Source organism: Electrophorus electricus, chromosome 5, assembly GCF_041902795.1.
Source record: "Electrophorus electricus isolate QZ-2024a chromosome 5, ASM4190279v1, whole genome shotgun sequence".
Lineage (NCBI taxonomy): Eukaryota > Metazoa > Chordata > Actinopteri > Gymnotiformes > Gymnotidae > Electrophorus > Electrophorus electricus.
Genome location: NC_137501.1, coordinates 22786443 through 22812165, shown reverse-complemented (window position 1 = coordinate 22812165; position 25723 = coordinate 22786443). Strand labels below are relative to the sequence as shown.

The following is a 25723-nucleotide window of genomic DNA, read 5'->3' as shown; positions in this document are numbered from 1 at the left end:
GCCTCTGGACACTGCCATTGAAGAGGATATAAAAGAAGACTCGAGTGTCTTTAAGAAAGTTTACAAGCAGTTGCTACCGTTGTCCAATGACAACGACAACACAGAGGTAACAGCAATAGCTAGCTAGATTACTAGAATGTATTTTTTAAAAATTGTGATGACATACATTTCTCAAGCATACCTTGTCACTAAATTAATGTTTTTCTCATCGCTACATGTATCTTCAACAATCAGTTCTCATTGCTTGTTCATAGTGTATTATGGTGTCATTTATGACGGTGTCATTCATTGCCTGTGTTTTTTAACATCTGTTGCACTATTTTGTCTTTCATGCTGTAGAGTGTTTGGAAGGTGTTTGCAGAGAACGGGGTTTCTGTGAAGACACTGGTGGCAGTGCTGGCCAGCTTCGTCCTCGGAGGAAAAGCCAAATCCCCCAGTGTTGAGCAGAGACGGTACAGCCTACAGGCTGCTGCCCTATACCTACTGCTTCTTAGAATCCCAGGTGAGTCACCTCAGTGCTGACCTGAGATCAGCTTGACCTACATTTGCTTCCAACCTGACACTGGGTTTATAGCAAAGTTGTAAAATTATTGCAATTCTTGCATTAAAAATGCATGCTGCCTGTCTGTTAAAAATTATTAAGATGAATAAATCATCAGGTAACAAACTTTATTTGATGATTGATCTTTTTCAGGCAGCGTTGCCAATAAAGTCTTCCATCAGATTCTGTTTGATACATGCCTGGACGTTGTGCTGAAATGCTGGCCTCAGAGCTCTGGGAAGAAACGCAAGAAGGATTCTCTGAAGAGCTCTCAAGGCGACCCCAAGAGTGGCAAACGGTCCAAACCTCCAAAGAAAGCCTCAGAGGAGGTCCGGGGCTTTGCTTCACTTGTCTGTTTATTCTCTGTGTGTAATTTCTTTTAAACTAGTACTATAGCTTCAGAGTATATAATATGCTTTGTTGTCTTGTCCTATGGAAGCTAGCAGTGACAGGTTTCTACAGCTTTAGCTGTAGACAGAATGAGGCATTATAACGGCCGCCCACTCTGACAATTGCTGTTCATTCCCCCTTCAGATGGAGATTGAGGAGGAGGAGGAGGAGGAGGAAGATGAAGAAGAGGTCTATTTCTCAGCCCAGGACCTGCTGAGGCTGAGGGACGACGTAATCTGCCTGGTCCGAACACTTCTCCGGCTGCTGGAGAGATTTTCACTGAAGGACAAACCACAGAGTGCCGACAGCTGCGTGCGGGTTAGTGTCCCTCCAAGAGAAGGAGGAAGATGGTGGTAACAGTCATTATTTGTAGAACTGTCGACCTCTAATGTGTATGTATATCTGATGCTAGATGAAAGCTGATGAGATGTGTAAGACGTGCAAGCTATTAGCATATACCATATACTATGATATTTCAACCTACATAGTCCAAAATGGGAGTTTTATTTTATTAGCTCTAACATTGGTAGCATTAAATGTAATGCAGATATACTGGAAACTTGGGGCACCCAATGGTCTACAGTATACCTTTGATTTATTTTTATTTTTTCATTTGTTTTTTTATGTTCGGTATCTTAGTGCATTCTGTTTAGTGTGGATCTGTCCTTTTCTTCTGCTATCAATTCCCTGTGTAACACTGTTTTGATTTATATGGTCTGATCTGATTTTTTATGGTTTTTTTGGGGGGGGAAGGGGGGCAGTTGTGTTTTTGTTTCTTTGGTTTTGTTTTTTTGTTTTTTTTTTAATCCTCCCCAACTTTCTTGCAGATATTCACTGAACTCACCAACTTTGAGCCTGTTGTTGGGGAGCTGTCATTTAGTGAGAAACAGTATGTATACCTGTGCATGCAATCTTATATATTTGCACACCCTACTGGCATATTTCATTTCATATATCTCATATTGGCGTATCTATTCAGCATATTTATGTCACCCCCCCTCCCCCTGTTGTCAGAGATGTTGACCAATTGGAGAGCCTCCCTGAACTAGCCTATCGTGGCTTTTGGCTCCTCTGCTCCTCCAGTCACGGTGAAGGAAATGAGGTAGGTAAGATATGTACTCTGCTCTGTTTCAGATTCGCTTGCTTTTAGTTTTCCTTTGCGTGTACTGTGGCAAGGTGCTATGCTCAAAGGTCATGGGTTCAGTTCCCAAGGAAGCACTGATACTTTCATAATGGATTCATATTATCACATACAAGTCACTGCAGAAAAGAGCATCTGTCAAATACTGTAAATGTAGAAATGAATGAAAACTAGTTAATTAATCTTAGGCCAAAACATACTAACTGGTATTCAAGGGCCTTAATTATGTGTTGGCCACAATAGTTGGCTATGTAACCCTAGCTTTGGAGATCTTTAAATAATCATTATCATACACAGTGCATGGATATGACATGTAGGTTGCAAGTTCTGTAGAGAAGCAACATTATTTGAATGTGGCCCTCCTGGAAGGGCAAGAAGCCTAGCATGTTGTGTGACATGTAGGGCTCGGAGCAGCTGAACAGGTGCAGGGGGCTTTCTCCCCTCCCCGTTTGTCTCCCTTCCTCCGCCCGTTTCCCTTGCCCCATCCATCTCTCCTTGCTGCTTCACAGTGTCGTTGCCGCGTCTTCCACCGGCTCCTCTACGTCATCCTGATGATGAGGAAGGGGGACAGGGCTAAGCAATGCCTGCTGCTGCCGCCCTCGCAGGCCTCCTTTAGCGCCCGGGACCAGGCCGTGCGCTTCATCAGGTCGGCCGACAAGCACACTTTAAGATCTTAAAGTCTGGATTTGAACAAGAACAATATAGGTTACAAGTGTAAGTGTGTGTGTGTGATGTGTGTAGTATAAACGCATTAAATGTGCTGAATACTCAACTCCGTGTGTGTTCTGTAGCCATGTTGTAGATGAACAGCCGGAGGCTGCATTACCCCTGCTCCGGATCCTTCTACAGCACATCTGCCACCAGGTAGCAACGGGTCAGCTTTCTCATTGCAACAAACGATCATTGGATGGCCAACTGTTTAATATGGATCAGTGGACATTACATCATTCAGAGTGGAAAGACTGCATTCATTAGTTCTGGAAAAAAAAAACCTGCGTGTGTGTGTGCACGTTATAGATTGTGGAGAAGACGGAGTATCGTGCCAGTGGAGCGCAGGCTGTGGGGAGGTTGGTGGCCAAGATGCCTCTTCAGGACTACGCCACCTTCGTTAAGTGGCTGCACAGCTACTCCCACAGCCCCAGGGTATGTGCCCCCACCCCACCTGGGTGGATGGCGCCCCCCCCCCCCCCTGCAGCCACTTGCTCAGAGAAAACCTGAACCACCCTGCAACAGATTTAATGGGGCCAGTCAGAGAGTCAGTATTGTGTAACTGCTTGGCTCTCTAACATGGTTGTTTAAGAGGCTGATGAGCTGGCTGTAGTCAGGAGAATGGGATTTCCACTTTTATTAATCAACAGGTAGCAAATCTTCCCCGAAGCTTCTCTGCCCGCCCCCTGTCCTGCCCTGCCCCCTCACCCGTTGCGTTGTGTGCTTTGTCGATGGCAGGTGGCGTTCCGCATGTTTGCGCTGGACGTGGCGCTGGTGCTGCTGGCCAAGGAGGAGCAGGAGGACAGCGATGCCCTCCCCCCAGAGCTTGCCCCCTACTTGTCGCACCGCTTCCTGGTGCACCACCTGGTCTACGGGCGCTGCTCTGACCTGTCACCCACCGTCAGGGGTCACGCCTTGCACTGCCTCGCTCAGTGCCTGGACCTGTCCACTCCCAACACCAGCAAGGGCATTCACGAGCTCTTCTCTTCCTCCTCGGCCAGTACGTTACTCCACATCTCTCTTACCACCACTGCTATTGCTACTACTGAATAGTTGTGCTATTTCTTATACTGTTAATGGTTATGCTACTAATACTAGTACTGCTACTATTATTATTGCTATTTCCACTATTAAAAATCAGAGATCTTCGTGTGGCTTGCCCACAGCTGACGTGTGTGTGTGTGCATTCTCTCAGCAGGTGCCCCGAGTCTGCTGGAAACAGGCCGCTCCGAGCGTAAGCGAAATGTCCATCATCCTTTCAAGTCTTTAAAAAAATTTTTTTTTTTGCTGACTGGTCTCTGTTAAATTGAAGTGTGCGTATGTTTTGACGTTGCTCTTGTGTGCAAAGAGACGCTGAAGAGGACGGAGATGGCCCAGAAGACAGCGCTGACCTTCCGCACCATAGAGCTGAGCAAACACAGGAGCCTGGCAGTGACCAGCCGCCGCAGTCCCGGCCCTGACACCACGGCTGTCGAGAGTTAGTGACGTCCTGCGCATGCTCTCCTCTACCTGGGCTTCCCACCTGTGCATGGGGCCTGTAGACTTTTCTCTCCTCAAAGTGTCAGTTTAATGGATTAATTCTTTTCTCGTTTAGATCAGGAAACAGTGGCTCTGTTCAGACAGCGAGTCAGCGACCCCAAAACCAATGTCAGGAAATGTGCGCTTGAGGTGAGTTGTTTCTCTCTCACTCACACACACACACACACACACACACACACACAATTTATGAAAAGTATGTTTGTGTGTGTGTGTGTGTGTGTGTGTGTGTGTGTGTGTGTGTGTGTGTGTGTGTGTGTGTGTAGACCATCATGAGTCTGCTGAAGCACGGCGTGATCCCGTGTAGTCCGGAGAATCTGGCCATCCTGTCGGATCGATGCCGAGATCCAGCCGTGTCAGTGAAGAAGAAAGCCCTGCAGTCGCTCATGGGCCTGCTGGCGGTGAGCTCACGCTACTTTATGCTGCCGGTCCAGTACTGAGCATCTCATAGCAAGGCTTCCTCTTTGCTGTAGTGGAACACTGTGTGTGGGTGTGGATGGGTCGGTGTGTAGGCATTGTCTGACAGCGCTGAGGTGCAGAAGGCGTGGCTGCGTGGCGTGGTTCCCGCGGTGATTGACTCAGAGAGCTCCGTGCAGGAGAAAGCGCTCGAATGCCTCGATCACGTCATCCTCACACACATCAAGAGCCACATCAACTATCGCCAAGGTGACACCTCCCAGAGACTGGCTTGGGACTTGCTCAGAATGATGTGTGACAAGTGTCATGACCTCAGGTGTGTCTCACACATGCATGCATGCATGCATACATACACACGCACGCACGCAATAGTTTGGGTGAACCTGTTCTTGGGTTGTTCATTCTGATATCAGTCATCACTCTTAATCATTGGTGTAAATACTCACCCACCTCTTTATAGCAAACCCCTTATAATAATTGTGCAGTTGGAGACCATAGCCCTGTGGATGTGCCCAGTTTGTGTGACTCACTCTATAACCCTTCAACAGTGGCCTGTTTCTGACCACAGCACTGTGCTGAGAATCGCCCACAGCTCAGATCACGTCCAGGCATGAGTTGTCTGCGCTTTGTATCTCCTTTCTCTCCTCAGGCATTATTTCAGTAAGGCCTTCAGCGTGTGGGCAAGGCAGCAGAGGTTCACCTCAGAGTTCGTGAACAGCCTGATCTGGCACACAGAAGGTGACCGTGCCCCGGGGGCGTGGCTCCTGCTGGCCAAGGTGGCAGGCTCCGCCTCCAAACTCAAATACGGCACCATCCTGGAGGCCTGGGACTGCACCGTCAGGTGGGCACTCGCCAGGTGGCCGTTTGCTGGAAGGTGTAAATGAATAGATGAACAAACGAACAAACATGTTAAATGTTTGACAGGTCTCCAGTTGTCAACGTGGAGATGACCTGCCATATCCTCTCTGTTATTGGTCACATCGCAGCCAGTCTCGATGAGGATACCAAGAGTAGGCTTGTCGGTGAGTTGTATAGTGGCGTGTGAGGGTGTGTGTGCATGCATAAGCTCCTGTCTTAGAAGAGCACTGTTTATCTATTAAAAATGATTTGTGTGTGTTTGTGTGCATGTCTATGCTCTTGTCTTCTGAGAGCACTGTCTAATCTATAAAAATAATTAAGTAAACTAATTGAGTGTGTGTGTGTGTGTGTGTGTGTGTGTGTGTGTGTAGCTGATCTTATGGGCTGGCTAAAGAGCTTCAGTCTGCCTCTGGAGGTGATCAGCTCCAGCGTGGACGCCATCTTCTGTCTCGGCCAATCGGCCAATGTCAAGGACACCATGGTAGCGCCATACTGTCCGTCACAAACAAAAACTACTAGAATCACAACTTGCAAACTTTCTGCATTTTGCTCATTCTGCATTCCGACTTGGATGACGTGTGTGTCTGTGTCTTAAAGAGCTTCCTCAATGAGTTCTGTGGGGAGCTGGTCTCGGTGTGTGAGGACTACCTGTCCGGCGTGCTCTTAAGCGAGAAAGGGGCAGAGAACCTGAACGAGGAGCTGCTGGTAATAGCGCCAGGGGGTGTGGGTGTGGGTGTGTGTGTGTGGGTGTGTTGGGCTGGTCTGAACCAGTGCCTTCCAGAGCTCTACTGCTCTCTTACACCATGTGGGAATCCACAACACCTGAGATCACAAGAGCTGAAACAAAATGCCAGCTCAAGTTAACACAACTCATACAATCTCTCTCTCTCTGTCTCTCTGTCTCAGGTGAAATATCTGTACACTCTGGGCGTGGCCTCCCTGCACTGCCCTGCCAGAGTGCAGAAGAGGGTCTTTCTCCTCGTTCAGTCAATTCTCACATCGTCCGAGCAGACCGGTGTGTTCCTCCGCCCACCCATCAGCCCACCCCTCCTTTCAAATGTCTGTCCATCCAGGCTGCAGTTTGAAGTGCTTACGATCGTTAACCCATTCTGACTAAATCTCCAATACCATCTGACTGCATGAGTTTCCAGCCAATATCAGACCGTTTGCAAATTTGTGTTAAAAATACAATAGACTGGAATGTGTTTGAGTTGATTTTCTTCTTCTTAATAGTTCTTTATTTTATAAAGGGATGTTGTGTGTGTGTGTGTGTGTGTGTGTGTGTGTGTGTGTGTGTGTGTGTCTACCTCCAGCGCCTGAGGGAGGTGCGGACCTGCCTGCCAGCCAGCCTCTGACTCAGTTCAAGTCTTCTTTGCCCACTGTGGTCCGAGCTCATGCAGTCATCACACTAGGTAAGATGCACTCTAGCATGCGCCCGCACACACACACACACACCCCAGCCCTTAAGTATAACCACTTAAGACCAAGACTTTGTCTCTTTCCCTTTGCACCATCCATCTACCCTCCCTCCCCTCCCCTGCCCCTGTAGGGAAGCTGTGTCTGCAGCATGAGGAGGTGATGCTCCGATACCTGCCCGCGTTTGCGCGGGAGCTAGAGGTGGGCACAGAGCTGGCTGTGCGCAACAATGTGGTAGTGGTCATGTGTGACCTGTGCGTGCGCTACCCCAACACGCTGACCCGCTACATCCCTAACATCTCCGCCTGCCTGCGTGACCCCGAGCCCCTCATCAGAGGGCAGACACTCATCATGCTCACCAACCTGCTGCAGGTGTGGAGATGGGCGTGCACGCACACACACACACACAAGCACACAGCAAAGCTGCTTCTTTCAGGGGCCGTGTGAGCAGCAGCGTGTAGTGGGTGAGCTGTAGAAGTCAAGGGTTAAAGTTTAAGGTTGTGTCTTCCCTTGCAGGAGGAGTTTGTGAAGTGGAAGGGCACTCTCTTCTATCGCTTCACTGCTGTGCTGGTGGACCAGGATCCCTCCATTGCAGAGTAGGTAGACTGTGTGTATGTGCGTGTGTGCATGCGATTGATGTTTTCTTCACCTCTGTTGCCCAAGATAAATGTTCATAGACTGTTCATTGTGTTCATACTGACAGCATACCAGTGACAGCATGCAAGTCAGAGTTTACTGTAAATGGTTGCCTACAGACTGCACTAGTGGAGACTGTATCATTTAAACCTCAGTCAAAGACATGACTGATGGCACCACCCAATATTGTAATGTGTGTGTGTGTGTGTGTGTGTGTGTGTGTGTGTGTGTGTGTGCTTAGTCTCTGTGAGTACTGCCTGGTGGACCTGCTCTTGAAGAAGAACCCACTGATGTTCTCCCAGCACTTCATCGAGTGCATCTTCCACTTCAACTCCTACGACAAGCACAAGAAATACAACAAATTCCCTCAGACAGAGAGGTAGGAGTTCTGAATGTGTGCTGTGCGACCTTTTATCCATCTGGGTTGGACCCTATTTTTCTTCTGAAAGAAAGAAACTAGCCCAATCTTCACAAGCACTGCTTTGATTGCAACATTTCCCGGAATGTTAAATCAGGAGATTTTTTTTGCCGCTCTATTGACAATGTTGTGATGATGGAAAATACTGCAGTGTCTCACTGTCATTGTGAATAGCAAAGTGTGTGTGTGTGTGTGTGTGTGTGTGTGTGTAACAGTGAGAAGAGCAGGTTTTCTCTCAAAGGGCCTGTGAATCAGGGCAGGCGGTTCAGGATCTACAGGTTCTTACTGAAAAACTTCACAGATGAGCAGCGCTTTAACATCACAACCAGAATAAGCCAGGATGTTCTCGGTGAGCTGTGTGTGTATGTCAGTGAGTCGGGTGCATGCTTGTTGGGGGGACCCCTATGAAAGCACATGAATGTCACTGTTGGTGGTGTGCTGATAACTGTGAAAGAGAGTTTTCTTTGGAATATGTAGAACATTACACGCTCACAGGTGCGTGCATGCGTGTCTCTCCGTATGTTCCTGCACAGCCTGCTTCGTGGACTCGGAGCTGCCGCTGGACTTGGAGGGTGCCGATCTGCTTGCCGATGTGTTTGACGTTCTCTCCCTGAAGGAGATGAAGCTGACTGTCATGAGTGGCCCATCGCCTGGAGACGACACCCCCGAAGACGAGATGGCCGCCGCCAAAGCAGTGCTACAGAAGAAGCTCGTCTCACAGGTGGTTTTCTTTTCCGGAATTGGAACACTGGTCTAGGATCAGCTCAGCTGGTTTCAGGTCTGTGTGTAACAGCTGCCTCGGCGTGTTCTCGGTGAGCAGGTGCAAAAGAAGAACTTTGTGGAGAATGTGATCCCCATGGTGATCGCGCTGAAGAACCTGCTGGAGGAACAGCGCTCCCCTGTCTTAAAGCACCTCATGGCCTACCTACAGGTGAGACCCATGCTCACGGGGTCACAGGTTTAAAGGGTCAGGGGTTAACAGATAGGTGAGAGAGAACTATTAAGAAGGCTATGAGAGGGCACAAATAAGATGAGCTGTGTTCAGCGAAATGTGGTGTAAACTTGTATTGCTGTTTCATGAGGATGTACTGCTACTGATAGTAAGCAATCTGTGTGTGTGTGTGTGTGTGTGTGTTTGGGGGATAGGCGACCATGCAGGACTACCGCTCGGAGGTGAAGGAGTTGTTTGCTGCAGATGAGCAGCTGGCTGCAGAGGTGGAGTTCAACCTCAAGATGTTCGAGAAGCAGAAGCAGCAGGAACTGGAACAGCAGCTCAGCAATGTCACCCTGTCACCCAGGCCTAAGGTGAGAGACGGACAGGCCCCCCAACCCCCCCCCCCCAACACACACACGGTCTCACACTGTTGTTTGTCTGTGTTCAGGGAAGGGCTGTGTCCTCTCCTGGCTCGGACGCTCAGGCTCAGCAGGGTCCCACCACCCCTCTCCCCCTTCGCTCTGCGCAGAGGCCCCCACGCTCCCCGAAATCCTCCGACGCACTCAGGTAATGCCAGCCTCTGTCGCCAGTCTCCCTGCCAGCCTCTGTCCTGGGTGCAGACGGTAGAGCCATGCTGCAGCATTGTTAAGGTTACACTGTGCACTGGAATTCTTGTCTCGTCACAGTTTGAAGTGTTGATGAAGGACCTCTTTATTATCTTTAAAGCAAGGGTTGAGGTGATTTGGAAGGTAGGGGGATACAGGGTTGGTGCAAGACAAGTGAGATGTTCATTATTGGGAAGAAATTGCATAATACAAATAATACATTAATAGTGTTCAGTGTTTTTAGTGTCCATTTTTGTTTTTCAGTGTTTTGAACGATGAATTTTGTCCTTCTCCAGACGCCGTACATTGGCTGCTTTACTGACCCCTGTGGGAGAGCATGCCTCCCAGACTACAGGATCCTCAGGTAAACTCTAGTTGTCTTTCACTGCTGTCACATGTGCTTCACTTTTAAAGAAACCTATCTTCAGTCAGTGTCTGTTTATCTGCTGGGGCTATTCAGTTTATGGTCTAGTATCTACTTCTCCTACAGAGAAGTGCTCGGTTTCACCAATTAGGGTCCTTTTGAAAGGGGTGGGGCTCTGCAGGGGTGGAGTGAAACGCTGTAGACACCAGATCCTCGTAGAATCTGACTAGCCCTTATACCCTGCTACTGTAGTTTCACTGAGATTTGTTCATTTGTTTTCATTAATGTACACTTGTGCTCTTTTTAAATAAATTGTGGCTCATTTCCTCCCGCAGTACCTGTGAAGGGGATTTTTGATGGTAGAGCGATCAGCACACCACAGGGTATGGCACAACTGACACTCACCTGGTAGCGCAGGTGCTAGTAACACAAGGTCATGAGTCTGATTTCCAGGGAGCATGTGTGCCTTCATACTGATATAAAGTCCAGTGTGTCTGCCACATGCCATAAATGTAAATGCACTTGCACAAGCTCATTGATCTTCAGCTCACGTGTCCTGCTGTACTGCGTTCGTCTTCGTGTTCCAATGACACTGCTTCTGTGCAGAGAGTATCAATGAGGTGACATTTGGGGAGCAGGTCAGCGCCATCCATTATGAACCAGGCACAGGTATTGCTACTCCACTGCTGTTTCACACCTGATAAGTCATATATTTATATAAACGCAGGTCAGTTTGGTGTCTGGACACCTTATTTGTAGATGTATTTTACCACCGGACAAACTCTTGTAATGTTTGTATTGGGCTACAGGTAGAAACAGTATGTCCAGAAATGAGAGCATTCTACATCTGATGTCACCTGAGCACCAGTAAGTTTCTGTCAAAGATAATCCGGGCAGTTTACCCTTCACTTCACAGTCGCGCTTTGTTGAAGCACCTGTAGGTGCTGACCTGGGTACCCGTGTGCCGTTCATTTGCTGTTTTATCTGTGCGTTCAATGTTCAGAGCACCCGCGCCCAGGCAGTGGAACGTCAAGTCTCCTGTCGTGAGGAAACGCCGAAGCAGAAGACTGCAATTATAAAGACTTTAACGACAACTTTAACGACATTACATATTTTTAGCCTTCACAGCATACTGTTTATGACTCGCTTTCTGTCACTGTCCTTCGCACAGCTTTAATTGCCCTTCACTGTTTTAAAACATAATTTCTTTTGTAAATAAAAACCATTATTATTAAACGTTTCACTTGTCTTATATAGACATTTTGTGAGGGTTGATGCTAATATTTAACATCTTATTAAAATCCAAAATTAAGTTAACTATTTAACAGAAGATGGTTTGTTTGAAAACTTTCTTTGCGAGTCCTTTTCAGCGCTGTTCAGGTCAACGCACGTCGTCACTAACTTATTTTCGCAAGTTCTCACCGTTTCGCGGCAGTTATTTTCCAATCAAGGACACTAACCACGCAGTCGGTCTAATTTTTATTATTAAGCAAACTCGGGTAAATGGCTATTAAAAAAAATAAAGATAACTAGTGTTTTAGGATTTGACTACATATACCTAGATGCAATAAGTAACTAGACAATGACTTCTTCGGTCCGTTACTAACTCGCCGCACTGCTGTGATTTCTTAGACTGGCAACTAGCAATGTATGAATGCATCTGAATTTTGATTGGACGTTGCTAGGGGGTCGCTAAGGGAGATGCAGACGCTTCGCAGTGAGGCACTCTGGGAAATTTGCTGCTTACAGAAATGAAGGTGTGTAAACTCGTTATCTAGCTAACTAGAATTAAGAGTTGTTGATATTTCAATATGATGGGGTTCACACAACAACAGCATTGGGCCATCTTCATCGTTTTCATTTAGGCCTTTGGCTAGGGCATTAGCAGGCTAACTTTCTAACTAACCTTGCTAACGTAACTAGCTAGCTAGCTTAGCTAACGCTAACTTTCTTTATGTTGACCATTAACAAGCAACAAATTTAGCTAGGCCTTAAATCCCGAATCTGAAGGTTTTTTATGGACTCATTTATTCTCCGTTTCTCTTTCAGCGTGTCTTCAGTCTCTCAGAAAAAGCTTGGACTGGATCATGTTTGCAGTACAAGTGGCAGAAGACTTTGGGGAATTATCTCGCCGTTGCTGGGTAAAGAAAGGATGTAATCGCACAGTCTGATGTTAGACTAACTTATTTTTGGATCTTGTTAAAGGAATAAAGGGAATATAATCGTTTTGTTTTATATTGTTTGAACAATATCATTGTTCTCCCCACAATGTTTAGGCTCGACAACTCTGTCAAGATATTCGACCGTCATGGACAGAAGATGAACGAACTTAGTCTCCCTGGGTAAGTAGTGTGCATCGCTAGAATTTTCGTTATCCGATTTACGAGCGTTAGGCTCTGATATCAGTCAGTCAAAGTTTAGTTCCAAATCATATGTAACCTCATATGTAGCTAATCAGATCGTTCTCAAATATTCGAATATTATAGTTAATATGTTAATATGAGCTAAATCCTATGGGGCAATAGGTAACCAGGAGCAGGGGTGGACCCTCAAGGGAAGTATATATAGTATTACGTAAAATGTAAGTAATCACATGGTATGCATGATATGATTTATGTTTGTATCTACAGGAGATGTGTGTCTCTGGACTGGGATAAAGATGGTGACACCCTGGCCGTAATTGCAGAAAAATCCAGTTTCATTCATCTATGGGATGCCAACATAAATAAGACATTACAGCTGGACAGTGGCTTGAGGTGTGTGTTTGTGAAATATCATTTTGTGTATATTAAATACAGCTGCTAGGTTTGTTGTTTATTTATCCGTTTTGTTGTTGATTGCCTTAGGGATCAGCTGTCTTTTCTTCTCTGGTCCAAAACTGGCCCCCTTTTGGCAGTCGGTACCTCTAAAGGAAACCTGCTCATCTACAACCAGCAAACCTCTCGCAAGATCCCTGTGCTAGGTAAGGTTGGCTAATGCACACACACCTGTGTATTTTGCAACTGCACCACATCCACTGTCGAGTGTTGGTATGTCAGTAGGTCAGTAATGGGGGGGGGGGGTGTATGTGCGCACGTGTGTGTAGGAAAGCACACAAAACGGATTACATGCGGATGCTGGAGTTCCCAAAACCTCTTGGCTCTGGGCAGTGAGGATCGCAATATAACAGTCAGCAACCACGAAGGAGACACCATTCGACAGGTTTGTGTTTGTTGGGCAAGGGAAAGAGATTCCAAAGTTGCTTTCTTTTATTTCAATATTCTCTCTCTCTCTCTCTCAGACCTCTGTTCGGGCAGATCCTGCAGATATTCAGTTCTCTGTGATGAAAACAGATGAGAGGTCATTACCAGGAGAAAGCACCGTGAGTGCGTGCGCACACACACACACACACACACACACACACACACACACACACACACACACCATTCTTACTTCACAACCGTGCCCCACACACACACACACAAAACCCTACCCCTACTTCCTTCCTGCCCTCTAAAAGCTTCCGTCGCTCTGTGTGAGGTAATCTATGAATGATGATAGTTAGATAGTTACCCACTAGATAGATATAACCAGTTTATATTGCACATCTGTATGACCTGACTTTTAGGTGAGTGTGGCGGTGGGAAAGAAGACCCTGTTCCTGTTTAACTTGAACGACCCTGACAATCCCATAGAGCTGGCCTTCCAGCAGCGCTATGGCAACATCATCTCCTACCGCTGGTACATACACACACGCACACAAGTGCATATGCCTTTTCCTAGTCAAGAAAATGCTTGAAAGAAGATTATTGGTATATATTTTTAAGTTTAATGTTTTACTTTTTACTTTTAAACAGCATCTTTTTACCTATAAACAACATATTTTTAAACTATACTGCAAAGTCTGCTTATTACAAGCAACTTTGTTCTTGTTTTTCTCTATAGCCGCTTACAAATATTGGTTGCATTTTTTTTGTATGGGGGCTGAAACACAGGGACAAATCACAATCATGCAGTTAATGGAGTTTCTTTGTTTTCTTTCTTTGTTTAAAAGGCCAACAGCAAAGATATCTATATTTCACAGATATAATAACTTGGCCAGTTTGTTATATGCAACGTCTTTGCTTTCATCTTCCTTCATTCTTTTATTTATTCATTCCTCTTTAGAGTTTAAAAGAAAAATGTGAAATTACAAGTTACAGTATTTTTGAAATGGTCGCCTACAAAATGCAGAATATATGTATACAAATTGGCCACTCTTACACTGAGAGAGCAGTGACTCCCTTCTTTTGGGTTTGTTTCCATAGACCTGCTTGTTTCACTTGCAAAGTCTGGCAAGAGTGTTTCTAAAACATTATTTTAATATGTTTTAATATTAAACAGGCAACAAATTATGAAGTGCCACTTTTACTGTCCAATTGCCTTTCTGTGTCTGTCGCTGCCTGCTGTAGGTATGGGGACGGCTACATAATGATTGGCTTTTCCCTCGGCTACTTTGTGGTCATCTCCACGCATATCCGTGAGATCGGCCAGGAGCTCTTCCAGGCTCACAACCACAAAGACAACCTGACCAGCATCGCCATCTCCCAGACCCTCAATAAAGCGGCATCATGTGGCGATAACTGGTGTGTGTGCGCGTGTGCGTGTGTGTGTGCATTACTAGAATAGATGTTTAACTCTGCCAAGGAAGCCAAAGTCTGCTATTACCTCTTTTAAAAAAAAAACACTGAGAGGTGTTAAATTCAGAACTCATTATGGACATAACATATATTAGTCTATAACATGCAATACCCTTCAACCAGACAAAACTCACATTTATAGTATGGAAGTACCACTGCTGCACAAAAGGGTGGAAATGCACGTAACAAACAAACTTGCCCTTCAACAAACAGAACACGCTGGCCTATGACACAGTTATGTAAATCAAATTTCTAGGTGATTAGATTAGTTTAAAAAAAAAAAAACTATTTCAAGGAAACCAATGATCTTTAGCTTTTCCTGTGGTCCCCATGGTCAAACTAAAATGGTTTGCGTATCAACTAGTGTGTGAGTGGTGTGTTACGAGAGCACTTAATCCTGGTTGTAATATGCCCTGGTAATGGTGTGAGCAACTTTGCCATCTTTGGTCAGTGTGAAGATCCATGACCTGACTGACCTGAAGGAGATGGACGCCATCGTCACACTGGAGGAGGAGGCCAGAGGTAATGGGCTGTCAGCTTTATGTCATCAGCCTGTTACATGTACTCCTGCTGTGAAGAAACCTCTTTGTCTCTCTCTCAGGCCTAGATCAGATCAGCTGGACGGACGATGGTCAGTTACTGGCCGTGTCGTCGCAGCAGGGCACCCTGCACGTCTACCTCACCCGCCTGCCCATCCTGGGGGGTGGCTGGGGCACGCGCATTGCCTACCTCACCTCCCTGCTGGAGGTGACTGTGGCCAATCAGGTGGATGGGGTGAGAAACGCACAACTGTCTCTCTCTCTCTCTCTCTCTCGCTCGCTCTCACACACACACACACCACCCACTTCACCTCCATTTAATAAACTTAATTAGTTTTACCTGCTCCTGGTCTCTTCTGTTTATCCTTTTTTATATGCAGGAAGCGACTGTTGCCGTGGCTGTGGAGGTGGAGCCCAATTTCATTGCCGTGGGGCCGTACCATGTTGCTGTGGGGATGAACAACAGGGCGTGGTTTTATGCTTTGGGGGACAGTGGTGAGAAAATGTGTGACTGTGAGCTTGTGTCACTCAGTGACCAGTGGCTAGTTGTGTAGACATTTTCTAACATTTTTCAGCTGTTTTGGGTTTCAGAAATTGTCTGAATGTGTGTGTGTTCACACTTGTTTGTTTTTTGTGTGTGTTGTCCCAGGTGTGGAACGTCTTAAAGACATGGAGTATCTAGGGACAGTGACCAGTATGTGTCTGAACTGTGACTATGCAGCTGCATTGTTTGAGGGAAAAGTTCAGCTGCATGTGGTGAGTGAGTGAGTGTGTGTGTGTGTGTGTGTGTGTGTGTGTGTGTGTGTATCCATGCAAGTGTATATATGTGCGTGCGTGTATGTGATTGTGCTCTGTCTCACTAATGTGTGTGTGTGTGTGTGTGTGTTTGTGTGTGTGTGGGTGTGGGTGTTAGATTGAGAGTGAGGATCAGGTTGTTCGGGAGGACAGGCAGACAAAGCTGTTCCCAGATCCAGACCAGAAATATCGCATCCTGAGCCATGCTCTCACCACAGAGTTCCTCTTCTACGGAACAGACGTAGGACTTCACACACCACCCACACACACCCATACACACACACAGTCTCATACACACACCCCATATACTCTTACCGTATCTCTTACACACAGTTTCATACACACTAACTCTCTCTCACACACCTACTTAACATCTTACATACACACACACACACACACACACACACACACACACACACACACACGTGCGCAAAACACACACACACTTCCCATCTCGTACACAGACCCTTACTGTGTCACCCACACACACACAATTTCACACACACTCACTTCTAGTCTCATGCACACTTAGTCTCATGACAATGGTGGTGGATATCGGTGTCCATTTACACATAATGTTGTAGTGATATTTTAGCACTCTTGGTGGCAGAGCATGCAATTATTCAGCATAAATTGTCTCCAGAGAAAACATGTCAGACAGAAACTTCTAAAGGTCTTAACATGGGTGTTGTCACCCTTCACTGGTCATCAGAGACAAAGAAGATTTAATCTGCTGACCACTAACAGAGATATATACGATACTCCATGTACATTTCTGCCCAGGTACACACAGGTGAGTGCTGCGTTCTTCAGGGGCTATCAATCCTCACGTTATCTCTGTTCCAGCACAGTGAAGGTCAAGGAGACAGTACCAGGATGTACATTCATCTAGCAGGGGCTAGAACAGAGGCCTTCCTTCTTACACACACACACACACATCTAGACACACATCCATAAATGCAGCTTCACGATGAGCACAAATAAAGTGCAGTACAAACAAAGATTAGTGTATGAATGAAGATTTAAAAGTATCAATCCCACAGCTCACACAGACATATACGCACTCGCTCAAAGTGACACACACACGCGCACACGTGCACGATTTCTACCTAATTGTATGTATACTGTATAAACTGTTTTCCTCCTCTTTCTTGACTCCTCCCCCCTCCAGACTGGTCTCATTCAGTGTTTCTACACTGAGGACTGGCAGAGCGTGAACGAGTATCGCCACCCGGTGGGCGTGCGTAAAGTTTTCCCCGACCCCAATGGCACCCGCCTCGTCTTCATTGACGACAAGAGTGATGGCTTCCTTTACTGCCCAGTAAACACACACACACACACACACACACACACACACACACACACACACAGGCCCCCTCTCAGCCCCCTTTTCCTTTTGTACCGTTCTTGTTGCATTCTAAAGAAATGAATACATTAAACAAAATAAATGTATGTAATGGTGAGCAGAGCTAAACCTCTTGTACCAGGTTAGCCCAATACTAATGCAGAATATTTTATTTAATACCAGAGCACTGAACACACGTGGAAGTTGTGCATGGAATATGCGGGCCAGGCTTGGATCTTTTTTATTTCACTGGGGGGGGGGGTTACAGTACTGAATGAATCCCCTTCCCTTCATCGTTTCCTCTAACCCCGAACACATTTTAGGCAGAGAAAAGTTCCTCGTTTTAAACCCTATAAGCTCTTATATAATATTAATGTTCAAATGTCATATTCTGAGCCGTCTGTGTTGCATTAGTCATGTGATCTGTAGCTGGGTGGTCTGTGCTTGCTGCTGCCCCCTGCAGGTGGATGACTCTCTGCTCGAGCTGCCCGACTTCCCCCCTACCGTGACGGGTGTGCTATGGGAGCACTGGCCCGGTGACAAGGCCGTGTTCGTGGCCTTTGACGAGGACAAAGTTTACACCTATGCCTTCCACAAGGACACCATCCAGGGTGGGGATTGATTGATTTTTATTTGATTGGATTTGATTATATCTGATCTGATCTCAGGCCATGTTTTTCAAAAATTTACATAGCCAGGCAGTTTTTTGTGTACACCTTGTTTTCTTTTGTGACTGTAACCAACACATTGTTTGATGTTTTCGTTATTGTGTGAATATTAATCTCTCTTTCTGTCTGTCTACCTCAGGCCCTAAGGTCATTCTGGTGGGAGCCACCAAGCTACCATTTTCCCACAAGCCCTTGCTTCTCTATAATGGCGAGCTGACATGCCAGACCCAGAGCGGGAAGACGAGCGGCGTTGTGCTTAACACACACTCCTTCCTCAGCACAACACATACCAACTCAAGTAGAGAGCACCTCCAGACACTGCTTCAGCAAGCCATCAAACTCAAGAGGTACACACACACACACTTTTAAAACTTGTCTGATGGGCTTAGTGTTGAAAGTTGTTCTTGGCGCAATATTAAATGAATTGTTTGCTGGGAATCTGTGTGTGTGTGTGTGTGTGTGTGTGTGTGTGTGTGTGTGTGTGTGTGTGTGTGTGTGTGTGTGTGTGTGTAGGTTCTCAGAGGCATGGTCCATGTGTAAGGCACTGGGTAGTGCCGAAGCATGGGGGGAGCTTGGTAGGGCATGTCTCCACCACATGGAGGTGGAGCTCGCCATCAGAGTGTACCGCAACATGGGCAACGTCGGCATGGTGCTGTCCCTGGAGGACATCAAGGTATGTGTGTGTGTCTGTGCGCGCGCGTGTTTTTTATCCAGCTTGTTTTCTTTAGTGGTGCTCTCTCTCTTCTTTTTTTTTTCTCTTCTTTAGGGGAAAGAGGATCAGAATTTGCTGGCAGGGCACCTGGCCATGTTTTTAAATGACTATAACCAAGCTCAAGACTTTTACCTAGCTTCTTCATATCCTATGGCTGCACTGGAGGTACACACACACACACACACACACACACACACACATCAAAGATATTTAAAAGCATTTTATCATTTTATGTGTTTGCGTAGATGAGAAGAGACCTCCAGCACTGGGACAGTGCCTTGCAGTTGGCTAAGCGTCTACAGCCTGATGAAATCCCTTTCATATCTAAAGAATACGCCATACAGCTGGAGTTTGTGTAAGCCCTCCTAAACCCCTGAGCCTTCTTAAACCCTCCTTCATTTCAGTACACAGCATGTATTTGTAGTTCAGCTTTAGCTTTATACATACGTATGTTTTGTGTTTTTAATGGTCTCCCCCCACCTGTGTTTGTTGCCCTCTAGTGGAGATTACACAAACGCACTTGCTCACTATGAGAAGGGCATAACGGGGGACAATAAGGTGAGAGCAACCCCCTCAAAGGTTAAGGCTGGGTCTTTACACTTGAGGTTAGGGTTATCTGATCTACTGAAGTTAATGTAGAATGTATGGCAGAGGTATAGTAATGCATAACGTGTGTGGGTGTGGGTGCGCGTGTCTGTGGGGGGGTGTGCGCGCGTGCAGTTCCAGGAGCATGACGAGAGCTGTCTGGCCGGAGTGGCCCGCATGTCCATCCGGATGGGGGACATCCGAAGAGGAGCCAACCAGGCCATCAAGCACCCAAGCAGAGCCCTGAAGAAAGACTGTGGTGTCATTCTCGAGAGTATGAAGGTGTGTGTGTGTGTGTGTGTGTGTGTGTGTGTGCGTGCGTGTGCGCGTGCGTGTGTGAGATCTTTGCAGGAGCACTTCTTATTCCCTTTTCTTGCTTCTTCTTGTTCATCCATTTGAAGCAGATTCTTAATTAAGTCAGAGTGTTTCATGGTAAGGAACAGAGTGTGGATTTCAACAAGCTGTGTGTCCTCATGTGCCTTACAGCAATACTCGGAGGCGGCCCAGCTCTATGAGAAGGGCCAGTACTACGATAAGGCTGCTTCCGTCTACATCCGTTGCAAGAACTGGTACGAAAACCGAAGCGCTTCTCCCACCCCAACACACTGTTGACTCCACTCCCCACTCTTTACTTGGAACGACTGGTTGGCTAAGGCTGTTTGTCCAGTGGTATGGGTTTGGGCCTTTGACCGTTGCCTTGTGTTGCAGGGCAAAGGTTGGGGAGCTGCTGCACCACGTGAACTCGCCCAAGATTCACTTGCAGTATGCCAAGGCCAAGGAGGCGGATGGGAAGTGGGTATAACTCACAGGTCTCGGACACAGCAGACTGAATCTTTAATGAGAACCCCAGCTTGAACCTTCTACACACAGCCCTACAGCAGTTTGGTTCAGTCACATGACTGGTTTAGTTAAATTCACTTTTATTGGTAATTTTTCTAAAGCACATTATGGCAAAGCAACTTTCCACTAATCTGGGTTTAGATGACTTAAAATATATACTGTAAATGCTCAAAAATAACATACTGTTGAGTGTTGGTAGGTCTGTGTGTGTGGGGTGAGGTTATTGTTGAAATGTTTCCTGGAACACATCAGATAATCCCTTGTAATGTCCAGTTCTGGTGAGTGTGGGTGGTGATTTGCTCCTCCCTCTGCATGCAGGTACAAGGAGGCGGTGCAGGCCTACGAGAGCGCCCGCGACTGGGACAACGTGATTCGCATCCAACTGGAGCACCTGAGCAGCCCAGAGGAAGCTGTCCGCATAGTCCGGGAAACCCAGTCCGTCGATGGAGCCAAGATGGTGGCCAGGTGAATGTGAGAGTGTGACAGTGAGAGAAAGGCAGAGAGAGGCACACACAAGCATCATAAACCAAAGATCATCTTTAAATGGTAGCATGAGTATTAGACACCCTTTTATTTAAGATTGTTAACACTATGATGGTTTGGGGAAACAGGGTCCACGTCTTTTGATATGTTGATAGTACTGTTTTTATATTGTGATATCAATATAGTACTTGCATAGGTTCAATGTACTGTTTAAAGATACAGTCAGTAATTTTTATTATGTAAAGCAAATTGTCACGCATACTGAACCCAGTCTACATGACAACATTTATAACTAGCAATAGTCAAAATGTATTTTAAAGCTAAACATTGAATCAGCCCTATGTTGAGCCAGCACCCCGTCCCCTAAACGCAAGTGTCGCCACATTAACTGGCCGTGCTGTGCCCCCATTCCCCGCTCACGTTCCCCGCAGGTTCTTTTTGCGCCTAGGTGACTATGCCTCGGCCATCCAGTTCCTGGTGCTGTCGCAGTGCGGTGACGAGGCCTTCCAGCTGGCCCAGCGCCACGGCCAGATGGAGGTCTACGCCGACATCATGGGTGAGCGTGGCTCCACCCTCCCGGAGATTGGTTTAATTGCTGGGCGATGCCCTCCATGTCATGTCCCGGCGGCTGATGTGTGCTGTGTGTGGGTGTATGTGGGTGTGTTCTCCAGGATCCGAGGCCAGTGTAGAGGACTACCAGAGCATTGCTCTGTATTTTGAGGGGGAGAAGAAGCACCTGCAGGCTGGAAAGTTTTTCCGGAAGTGTGGCCAGTACAGCCGGGTGAGCAGCGCACCACTTCACTCCCACACTCCTCCTCTCTCTCACTTGTTACCTCCCTCCCTCCCTCACTCCCCTTTTTGCCTCTATTCAATTTATCCAAACTCATTCATCTTTTCATCTGCCTATTGATCTGCCCAATGAGTTGAATGCACATGGATTGCATTATTAGTAAAAGTCATTATTCACATGGATATCTCTTTTCCTCTCTCTCTCGCTCTCTCTCGCTCTCTCTCAGGCACTGAAACACTTTCTGAAGTGTCCCAACACTGATGATAATTTGGCTATAGAAATGGCCATTGAGACGGTGAGAATGAAGTGAAATGATAATGATGAAATAACATTAGAGTGGGAGTGATGAAAGGCCAGGTCATACACAGGTCCACGATCATGTCATTTCTGCGTTATCAGAACTGCTACTATAGGCCATGTGTTATGACAGGTAGGAGAAGCCAAGGATGACGCTCTGACCAATCAGCTTATCGATTACCTGATGGGAGAGAGTGATGGGATGCCAAAGGTGAAAATGCACTTTAAGTAGCTCCTCTTGTCAAATGTTTAAAAACTACCTTCCTCTGACATCTACACCACAGGACATGTTGAATGGCTAAATTCGTCCGTCATTAAAAGCTTCTTAAATGCTACTTGGCTAACGGTGAACAGAAGCTAGCAGTTTTCACAGCCGTGCTAGTTTCTTTTCATTGTTAACCATAATAGCATGATTGGCCATCTACTGAAGTCTTTCATGTCTTTTACTTTTGTATTTTTATTAATTGTTTTATGTTGGTTTGCTTGGCTTTATTCATATTCTCTCATTAACTCTCACTTGCTTTTTTTTTTTTTTCTTGACCACTCCTGTCGCTTTCTGCATGTAGTCTCTCTCCGTGAGTAGCCCTCTGCATGTGGTGTTGCTGCCCCCTTGTGGTGCGCTAGTAGAAGCGTGTGTGTGTGTGTGTGTGTGTGTGTGTGTGTGTGTGTGTGTTTTGGGGGGAGACTACACAAAGGTTATTAGACTACATATGAAATCTAAAACCGTGTGTGTGTGTGTTTCACTGTTATAGGAGTGACCAATTTGGTGTTTATGCATAGTATACTGTGTAGTAGTATGTATAAAAGGATATGATTGGCTGATGTCTGTGTGACCCCTGTCCTTTTCCCAGGATGCTAAGTATCTATTTCGATTGTACATGGCACTCAAACAGTACAGGGAGAGCGCCAGGACCGCCATCATCATCGCCCGAGAGGAGCAGTCAGCAGGTGTGTGTGTGTGTGTGTGTGTGTGTGTGTGTGTGTGTGTGTGTGTGTGTGTGTGTGTGTGTGTGTGTGTGTGTGTAAGTTACAACAGAATGCTACAATGGATTGCTAATAAGTAGTAAGGGTATGAAGAAACACATTCTGTAAAAAAGTCCTCTGCTGTCATTGTAATTATATACTGTACAGACTGGTTTGTCATAGAGGAAATATTGAACATAATTGTGAAGTACAGCATATGAGACCCTTGTAAGAGTATTTTTATATTATATTGAAACTGCCCTTTTCAGTTTTGCATTTCAGTATGTATGGTGTGTGTGTGTGTGGGGGTGGGGGGGTGGGTAGGTAACTACAGGAATGCCCATGATGTCTTGTTTAGTATGTACATGGAGCTTCAAACACAGAAAATCAAGATACCAGCAGAGATGGCCACCAACCTGATGATACTGCACAGCTACATACTGGTGAAGGTAACACCACACACACACACACACACTCTCACTCTCTCTCTCTCTCTCTCTCTCTCTCTCTCTCTCTCTCTCTCTCTCTCTCACTTTCTCACACACACACACACACACACACACACTCCAAGTCCTGATGGAGGTCAGCTTGCAGATTGATTGTATTTGAAACTCTCATCACTTGTGCTTGTCTGCCGTTGTTTGCTGGTGATTAATCTACTGGATTAACATGTGGTGAGATGTTGGTTTATGATTAGTTGATTAGCTGAACGCAGTAACTAAGTGATGAATTTGTCAGATCCACGTGAAGAGAGGAGACCATCTAAAAGGGGCACGCATGCTGATCCGAGTCTCTAACAACATCAGCAAATTCCCATCACGTGAGTTAGAGACACACACATACAGATGAATACACAATATCTTTAAATAACGAGTATATTCCCGTTCTGCATAAAGTTGCAGTGTGTGTGTGTGTGTGTGTGTGTGTGTGTGTGTGTGTGTGTGTTCCCTCCAGACATCGTTCCCATCCTGACATCGGCCGTGATCGAGTGCCATCGTGCCGGGTTGAAGAACTCATCGTTCAGCTTTGCGGCAATGTTGATGAGACCCGAGTACCGCAGCAAAATTGATCCTAAATACAAGAAGAAGATTGAGGCCATGGTCCGGTAAGACAGCCAAACACCACCGAACACCACAAACTCCGCTACAGTAAAACAGACCTGGACACCGCCAATACCTCTAAACACCACTACTGAACCACATACACTGACCACCACCCCAAAACTGAAGATTAAACAAACACCAGTGACACCAAATATCACTGCTAAACCACACATACCAACACCACTGAACACCATTACTAAACAACCAATGGGATCACTACTGAAACACAAATGCATGACTCCACTGAACACCACTACTGAACAACCACCACCACCCCCCACATTGACATTGACATCACTATATACCATTGCTTAACCACACACCTTTTGCCAACACCACCAAACACCACTACTACAAAACTACACAAAGCCACATCAACAAACATCACGACAGAGCCACACACACAGACACCACCAAACCCACCTGGGTGCTAAGTGGGTTCCTGCAGATCTGAATTAACTCTGCTTTTCTGTCCTGTCTGCCTTGTTTGTGCTGCTGTCTGTCTTGTCCACACCGCTGTCTATCCTGTCCATGCTCCTGAACATCCCATCCGCACTCCCGTCTGTCCCGCTGGCTGTCCCAGCCGCCCAGACACGTCCGAGGTGGAGGAGGAGAGTTCGCCGTGCCCCTACTGTGGCTTCAGCCTGCCTGAGAGTGAGCTGCTCTGTTCCAGCTGTAAGAACAACCTCCCCTACTGTGTAGCGACGGTAGGTCCACACACACACACACACACACACACACACGTACATACGTGTGCAGGAACACGCTCTCTAACACTCATGTCGTGTGGTCTCTTCTAGGGCCGTCATATGGTCAAGGAGGACTGGTGTGTGTGTCCTCACTGCCAGTTCCCTGCTCTGTTCTCTCAGTTTACACAGTACGTCTGCTCACTTTGTCCGCTTCTCTACCTTTACACAAGCATGTCGGTTTCTCGTCACTCTCCAGGTGACCTTTCGCTTACCAATCTGGGAATATACCTGGGTTTCTTGGGTGTGTGTGTGTGGGTGTGTGTTTGTGTTTGTGTATATGCCAGGCTCTTGGAGACAGAGTCAATGTGTCCCATGTGCTCTGAGAGCGTGAGCACAAGCCAGCTAAAGAAGATCACTGACTGCTCCAGGTACCTGCAGCAAGACCAGCTTGAGCTCTGACACACACAGGAGACAGCCTCAAGGAGATAATCATGTTTTTGAGCTCACAACAGACGAAATCAGACTTGTATGTTTCTAATGAGTCTCCTCAACACTTTTTACCCTGTGATTCATTCTTTCCAGGTGATTTTTTTTTTTTTTGGAAGAGGTGAGCAGTGGCCTCAGGTGCTATCTGAATTGTTTTCCAGTTTTCTCTATTTTCAGATCCACATAGTTTAAGTTCTGGCACCCTTCATATTCACTGAACAATGTATTGACATTTATCATCTGTCATATTGATTGAGCTTTAAAGACAACATGTGCAGCTCCAGCACATACATAAAATATACATGTATATGACCACTTTTGTAAATATGTCCATTTTGTTTGTTTGTTTTTTATTTATCCTGGAAAATGATTAAAGAAAATTTGGTTGATAATTGTGATATTGTAACTTTAATGCCCATCTTAAGCAGTTACTTTCTTCATTAACAGAATAAGCATTTAGCTTAGTCTTTTCCATGATCCTGGCGAACAGGTTCTCTAACCATATTTTCATACACCTTTACCCCGTCGGTTTAGTCATTTTCAGTTTATTCTTACTTTTAAACACCAGAGGGCAGCATTCAGATAAAGCATATGGCTGGTATCCTTAATGATAGGTTCATGGATAATGTAGTTATTCAACGTGTCAAGAAAGGCCGTGTGTAGAAGATAAAAATGTTGCTTTGAAAATTTTAGATTTAAACATGCTCTTTAACAGATGACTTTCAGATGTTAAATGCGATTATTATCCACAGCAAAAACAGTGCTCAGAATAACAATAATTTCTGTCATGTTACAAATAAACATTA

The 25723-nt window shown here is 46.1% G+C and overlaps 2 protein-coding genes across 5 annotated transcripts in view; both read left to right on the top strand.

The window, feature by feature from the left end:
* Positions 1-11194, top strand: part of ncapd3 (non-SMC condensin II complex, subunit D3) — a 21812-nt gene extending 10618 nt beyond the window's left edge. The window contains exons 2-35 of one of the 2 annotated variants that reach the window (XM_035529567.2): positions 1-106; positions 340-502; positions 695-870; positions 1076-1249; positions 1759-1820; positions 1946-2033; positions 2582-2718; positions 2864-2936; positions 3090-3215; positions 3519-3780; positions 3976-4014; positions 4129-4257; positions 4375-4448; positions 4583-4717; positions 4829-5049; positions 5383-5574; positions 5658-5755; positions 5963-6072; positions 6189-6296; positions 6498-6606; positions 6905-7003; positions 7141-7379; positions 7524-7603; positions 7885-8022; positions 8277-8410; positions 8595-8782; positions 8882-8992; positions 9208-9366; positions 9444-9562; positions 9897-9964; positions 10300-10347; positions 10571-10633; positions 10774-10831; positions 10968-11194. The exon at positions 1-106 is cut by the window's left edge and continues 43 nt beyond it. In XM_035529567.2, the coding sequence (XP_035385460.2) occupies positions 1-106; positions 340-502; positions 695-870; positions 1076-1249; positions 1759-1820; positions 1946-2033; positions 2582-2718; positions 2864-2936; positions 3090-3215; positions 3519-3780; positions 3976-4014; positions 4129-4257; positions 4375-4448; positions 4583-4717; positions 4829-5049; positions 5383-5574; positions 5658-5755; positions 5963-6072; positions 6189-6296; positions 6498-6606; positions 6905-7003; positions 7141-7379; positions 7524-7603; positions 7885-8022; positions 8277-8410; positions 8595-8782; positions 8882-8992; positions 9208-9366; positions 9444-9562; positions 9897-9964; positions 10300-10347; positions 10571-10633; positions 10774-10831; positions 10968-11043 (4162 nt within the window). In that variant the 3' untranslated portion in view covers positions 11044-11194. The remainder of the gene's footprint in view (positions 107-339; positions 503-694; positions 871-1075; positions 1250-1758; positions 1821-1945; positions 2034-2581; positions 2719-2863; positions 2937-3089; positions 3216-3518; positions 3781-3975; positions 4015-4128; positions 4258-4374; positions 4449-4582; positions 4718-4828; positions 5050-5382; positions 5575-5657; positions 5756-5962; positions 6073-6188; positions 6297-6497; positions 6607-6904; positions 7004-7140; positions 7380-7523; positions 7604-7884; positions 8023-8276; positions 8411-8594; positions 8783-8881; positions 8993-9207; positions 9367-9443; positions 9563-9896; positions 9965-10299; positions 10348-10570; positions 10634-10773; positions 10832-10967) is intronic. The other variant, XM_081714428.1, reaches the window with a different exon arrangement.
* A 474-nt stretch (positions 11195-11668) lies between these two features.
* On the top strand, positions 11669-25723 carry wdr19 (WD repeat domain 19). Of its 3 annotated transcripts, XM_027029410.3 has the most exons (36): positions 11669-11721; positions 12014-12105; positions 12241-12306; positions 12595-12720; positions 12811-12926; positions 13050-13165; positions 13245-13325; positions 13572-13684; positions 14395-14568; positions 15074-15144; positions 15224-15396; positions 15542-15656; positions 15811-15917; positions 16075-16197; positions 17128-17277; positions 17765-17912; positions 18109-18316; positions 18483-18642; positions 18736-18846; positions 18927-19036; positions 19182-19239; positions 19402-19548; positions 19753-19835; positions 19975-20058; positions 20425-20571; positions 21021-21145; positions 21261-21370; positions 21606-21674; positions 21810-21887; positions 22528-22624; positions 22964-23088; positions 23378-23459; positions 23594-23744; positions 24326-24449; positions 24543-24619; positions 24776-25723. In XM_027029410.3, the coding sequence occupies exons 1-36, from the start codon at positions 11716-11718 to the stop codon at positions 24888-24890; spliced, it is 4038 nt and encodes a 1345-aa protein (XP_026885211.2). In that variant the 5' UTR covers positions 11669-11715; the 3' UTR covers positions 24891-25723. The 3 variants fall into 3 exon arrangements, 2 of the variants coding, with proteins under 2 accessions (XP_026885211.2, XP_081570553.1); XM_081714427.1 differs by lacking the exon at positions 11669-11721 and having other exon boundaries at positions 12014-12136; XR_014123822.1 differs by lacking the exons at positions 24326-24449; positions 24543-24619; positions 24776-25723 and having other exon boundaries at positions 22998-23088; positions 23594-23650.